Below are 6282 nucleotides of genomic sequence, written 5' to 3'. Positions count from 1 at the left end.
AATATGTGAAATGTGAGTTGCCAAATATTTATTTTAATTATGAGGTGAATTCTTAGCATAGTTGCCAAATATTTTCAGATCAAAGTGTAATAAATAGGTGTACATCAGGCCTTCAACGTGTACGTTTTTGGGGTAGGTGAAAATGTACATTTACTATAGGCATCCGTTTGTATTAAGTGTATATTTGACAAAAAATAAGGTAAAAGAGCGTAATTCCTCGCAAACTGCGTATATCTAGCACCGTTGACACTGTGACTAGTTTCCCAGTTTTCGGTGAATGTGATCCTACTCAGAGTACGAAATTGTGCTGACGTACTTCAAATGAGAGAACTAAATGTAATGTGGCAATCCTTTTCCTGATCTCTGTATATTAATATTTGAATAGTTTTTAAAAATATTTTTATTGCTGCCTTAATTTATTCTTTTAAATCTATTAATAATAATACTAATTTAATATTAAAATTTATTATTTGATATTACTTTAAACTCTGAATTTTAAATTTAACTAAACACAAAGTGTATTAATGTTTTATTAATTATGTGTAGACATCTAGCGAAATAAAATGTAACTAAAATTTAAGTATTGATTTTCGGCGCCAAGTGAGTAGACAAAAACCAGTTTTTAAGATCTTATTATTTTTTTATGTCTTACTTGTGTTTTTTTTTTTTTTTTTTTTTTTTTTTAAGAGGACCCTTGTATAAAAGTATATAAAATAATGTATATATGTATGTCGGCGAATTTTCTCGCTGACCACTGAACCAACATTATTCTCCTGTACAATGATACTTTTAGGCCATTATCCTCAATTTTTTACTTTATGTTTATAAATTAAAACCAGGGTCAACTTCCACCCCCTTAATGGGGCTGCACTGTACCTAATATAACCTAACCTATTATAAGCCTAGATAAAACACTAACATACAAAAATTACTTATTCCCTTTTTAAAAGCGAAGATAGCTTTTATTCGTTAATTTAGGCATGTTAGAATTGTCATATCGATTTCAAAATTTGAATGGTGATTCCTGTAGTAGTTAGGTACGATTAAGAAATCAACTCTATAATCATTACCAGAATGTCCGTACGTCCATTTTATACATGTTAATTTTTTTACTTTTTTAATAACAAATTTTTATGTGATCTAATCATCCGATTGATCAGATTTTTGGTAAATTGATTCCTGGGACAACAAAGTATAATTTTATAAGCAAAGCAACTCTATAATAAAGTCCTAAAAATGTAAGTATGTCCATAAACATTATCCTATATCAAACAGTTTTTCAAAAAAATTACTTTAAATTTTGCTTCGTTCTTATACATTTATATTCTGATTATTCAGTTCTGACACCATACAAGTATTAATGTCCGTTTTTCAGTTTTATCTCAAAATAAAGGGTGGGGGGCATAAACGTCCAAAGGTGGGGGTAAAGGGGTGTTTACCCCCTCAAACATTAAACCTCTCATTGTACCCCCTAAAAATAAAATTAAAAAAGAAATACATCAGAATAACTCCCTAAAACCTTTAAAACACCGCATTTCCACCCACTCAAAATAAAAAATACTTTGACGTCTCTAGGGTGAGGGGGGGGGGTGGTTTGTGTCTCTAAAAACTATAAAGAAAACCGCCAGTTTTATGGTTCTAAATTTACTTTAAATTATCTAACTTTAGAATATTTCTTGGAAAACTAAAATTGGATTTTACTTTTTACTTTCTTTCAATTTCACTTTTATATGTTCTATCTACATATCCTATTATATAAAGTAGTAAGGTTTTTTTTGTCTGTAGCGAAGGATCTCTATAACTGCTGAACTGATATGGTTCTTCTTCACAGTGTAGCTTCTCATAGATCCTTGGAAGGTTTATGATTTTATGATGATGGTAACAACCCCCCCCCTCCCCAAGAGAAATAGCCACAAGAAAAAATGACTCCCTTCCAAAATAGAATTTAGAATGGGCCAACTACCCCCAAATTTATATGCCCCAAGAGGCCTCCAAGCAGAAGCGCAACTAGTATCTAGGGAAATTGAATTGAAAGGGGTAAGAAGGTGGCATAAAAATAACCTAAAACCTCCCTAGGACCTATGTGAAGCTTCCTTATAAATGAGAATTTTGTGATTCTAAATTTACTGTTAAATTATTTGTATGTTTCTTGGAAATCTAAAATTGGATTTTAAGTACGAGATCTTTCACTTTTATCTATTTATCTATCTATCTATCCATGATTTTCTTGTGCTTTGCTACATATGGATGTTGTAATTCTTGGCTTTTTTTTTATAGTATTGAATTAAAATTTAATTGAACTTTAAAATGAATTCTGAGAAAATTGTTTAAACAAAAAGTGACTGATAATTTCATTGAATGGGAATATCTCCCCTAACTGCCACTGGTTACATACCCCCCCCCTCACTCTTTCTAACTCATATTTCATTAGTGAAACAAAAAAAACTGTGTCTGTCTGTCTGAAGATTAAGATATCGGTAACCTCTAAGTAACAGGATATATCTGTCTTTATGTCTGTCTGTACTGAAGAATTCATATCTAACTGTCATAGGAATCATCATGCAAAGTTTGAAATCGATAAGAAAATTCTAACATGGCCAAATTAACGAAAAGAGCTAACCTTTACAGACGTTTGGACGGACGTACGAACCAACCCTAATTAGAGAATAGCTTTGCTTTTAAAAACCAATAAATAAACGCAAAGCAAAACAAGAAAAATTACCAAAATATATTTATTATATTATATTATTTAATTAAAAATAATTTGAAAACGTATGTATAGTAAAACAGAGTGAATATAAAAATGTAAAAAAATGATAATGAATAATTTTTACAATGTGGTACATGAAGAAATTTTAAAAATCACATTTTTTTTGAAAAACTTAATCATGATTTTTCACTACAAATAATTTTTTTAACATCACTTAAATTACAGACCCATGAAAGGCTGCCTGGTAAAGACTAGTCAAAGGCTTAGCCAAGGGGGTTATTAACCCCCCAGTTGCGTGCACAGTGATTTACAGGGGGACGTAAAACCTTTAGGGATTGAAAAAGGGGAAGGCAGTTCTTCCTGATTTGGATTTTAAGGGTGGTGTTGACACCCCCATTACCGCACGCCACCTTTGCAAAATCTCTGTGTTCGCTTTATAGCTTTCACTGCTCACTTTGCGATGGACAACGTGCATCCCAAATCAAACGACAATTTCCGTCGTTGTACAGACGTCAGAGCCCAATACTTGAGATCCCCAATGCACTGGAGGTCCGCACATGACTTGTGCAGGGCCGTGACCGTTCTGGCGGTCAGCGGGACCATCAGGGGCTGGTCCTGCCCCACAGGATGCGACATGATGAACCGTTTGAGGCGGGACAGCGGGTTCAGCCCGAGGATGGAGGTTATACAGCTGTCAGTTAGGTAGGGCGTACCTGAAAAATTAAACATATTATTATGTCGATCTATCTATCTATTTCTGTCGATCTATCTATCTGTCTATATATCTATCTGTCTATCTATCTATCTGTCTATCTGTCTATCTATCTATCTGTTTATCTGTCTATCTGTCTATCTATCTATCTATCTGTCTATCTATCTATCTGTCTATCTGTCTATCTGTCTATCTGTCTATCTATCTATCTGTCTATATATCTATATCTCCATCTATCTATCTGTCTATCTGTCTATCCATCTACCTGTCTATCTATCTATCTGTCTATCTATCTGTCTATCTATCTATCTGTTTATCTGTCTATCTATCTATCTATCTATCTATCTATCTATCTATCTATCTATATATCTATCTATCTATCTATCTATCTATCTATCTATCTATCTATCTATCTATCTATCTATCTATCTATCTATCTATCTATCTATCTATCTATCTATCTGTCTATCTGTCTATCTGCCTATCTGCCTATCTATCTATCTATCTATCTGTCTATCTGTCTATCTGCCTATTCGTCTATCGATCTGTCTGTCTATTTACCTGTAGGGCGTACCTAAAAATTTTATATTTTTAGCTAAGTCAGTCAACTTTTCTTTATCTATCTATATATTTGTTTGCAGGGATCTAAAGGGATAAGACAATGGCTAAAAATTGACATACATCCCCAATGACTGTATACAAAATTGGCCCTTCTAGAGATTACAATTAGTGGTTGGAACGTTTGGATACTCAACTTAAATGACCAAAGTTCCCAAAGTTGTCGAGCCAACGAATAAGAAAACGTTTTATAAACTTTGGAGACTAAAATAATAAACAACCCAATGTCCCCTCCCTTCCTGATTTGATTGTCAAGCCTGTCTGTTTGTATGTCTATCTATTATCAAATTATATTTAATATTTCTAATTCGAGAAATAATTATCTAGGCTCTAAGCAAAAGCGAGAATATTTATTTATTTTTTCGATTTTTTGTGATTTCTCTTTGGAGGGTGGTGATACCCTCACCCAAAATAGTTAAGGTTCAGCGGTTAGCGAGATTTTTCGGAACAGACAAACAAACATCCTTTTACTTTATTATAAGGATTAAATCTAGATGTAATTAGTATATAAACAATTCGAGTATATTATTGGTTAGAGTATGTAGACATAAAGGTTATACGAAAGAACATGTTTTTTGATTGCACGACTTTTGTCTTGTAATCATTACTGTGCATGAATTATTATGCCGAGCCCCATAGTCGGCCAAGACATTCCGCCACATCTTTATTAAGCTCAACACGGCTGTATAGAAAACATTTATTAAGTCTGTAGTGTGATGCGGTTATTATTTATTAGTTTGGGGGCAATAATTGTGAATAAATTTACAACCCTTTCATCCTCATGGTGTAATGCAATTCTCGATTACCCTAATCTAAAAAATATCATAGTTGTATTTGAACGTTCCCCGTAGATATAGGAGGTATCTTATTTTTCGTCTATTAAGGGTTAAATTTCGTTTTCTTAAAAGATCAATCTGAAATTGTATAGATTAAAATTAAAACGCTAGATGTCTCGAACTTTTTTCAATTATACAAAAAAAGTATACAGTAGACTTAAATTACATTTTTAATTAAACTTTGAAAATTTAATAAATATTTTTCTGAAACTAGTTAAAAAAAAAGATTTTTTAAAAGTTACTCTTTAAAAAAAAAATGTCAAAAAAACAAAAATTTAAATTCGAAATCAGCTTTCACACTTTGCTGCAGACAAAGCATGTCTTTTTTTCTATTGGATTGTTATTTGATGCTTAACAAGCAATTATGAAGTAATTACTTATGTAAGTCATTAGTATATAATGTAGAAGTAGTGGAGGAAGGGGTTTAATTAGAGGCCCAGAAATTAAGATAGTATGAACTAATTGAGGGAAGAACTATCGTACCCTACTATGGTCAAATTGATAAATCTATGTGATTCTGGATCTATTCATTCTATATCTATTCTCCTAGCCTAATATTTGTTGACATCATGTCAAATTGGACATGCTTTTTCTATCATCTCATTAGCGGCTACGCCCCTACAGGCCTCTAGGGGCACTTTAGGATGGTGTGTTGAATTCGATAACCTAACTTTTTTTTTTTAATTTAAAAATAAAATAAAATTTGGGGGCATGGTTGACCAGCCCTCCCCAATTTTTAATTCTACTAGTTTGAAGCTACATTGTAAATGAGAACCACATTGATTAAACGGTTAGCAAGATCCTACGGTACAAACAGACATCCAGTTACTTTTATTAACTAGCCTAATATTTGTTGACATCATGTCAAATTGGACACGCTTTTTCTATCACGCAACTATTGTTCTACAGTGTGTTTTTTTTTATGAGAACTTTTTTGAAAGCAATTTTACCCCACTTATAGTTATCAGAATTTAATGATTAATGGCTTATTTTCTTCGTTTTTTAAGGCAATTATTAGAACACCAAAAAAATATTTCAGTTTTCATTTAAAAAGTACAGTAAAATCTAAATTTCAAAACTTAGGTGTCAACATCTAAAAATGGTTTTAGCGCATTTTTCTTATGCCTAAATCTTCTACCGTTTGCAAGAAAAAAATTGGATTTTCTGTAGTCGACTTTGAGGGGCCAGTACTTTTTCCCTGGTTGAGATATGACCTTCAAACTTTAATATGTTCTAGTACAAGTCCTTAGTAGTATCTGTATACATTATGAAGTGTTTAGCAGCCATTCTTGCAAAAGGTTGAATATTTGAACATAAGAAAAATGTGCTAAAACCATTTTTAGACGTTGACACCTAAGTTTTGAATTTTATATTGTACTGTACTTTTTAAATGAAAACTGAAATAT

At 32.1% G+C, this 6282-nt stretch overlaps 1 protein-coding gene across 2 annotated transcripts in view; it reads right to left on the bottom strand.

Moving 5' to 3' along the window:
• Window positions 1–2715: 2715 nt before the first annotated feature.
• LOC145314651 (uncharacterized) overlaps window positions 2716–6282 on the bottom strand; it is an 89119-nt gene continuing 85552 nt past the window's right edge. For both annotated transcript variants that reach the window (XM_080154659.1, XM_080154657.1), the window contains exon 20: window positions 2716–3423. In XM_080154659.1, the coding sequence (XP_080010785.1) occupies window positions 3161–3423 (263 nt within the window). In that variant the 3' untranslated portion in view covers window positions 2716–3160. The remainder of the gene's footprint in view (window positions 3424–6282) is intronic.

This window comes from Acartia tonsa, chromosome 3 (assembly GCF_053477335.1).
Source record: "Acartia tonsa isolate MP-2025a chromosome 3, ASM5347733v1, whole genome shotgun sequence".
Classification (NCBI taxonomy): domain Eukaryota; kingdom Metazoa; phylum Arthropoda; class Copepoda; order Calanoida; family Acartiidae; genus Acartia; species Acartia tonsa.
This window is presented reverse-complemented; position numbering and strand designations above follow the sequence as displayed.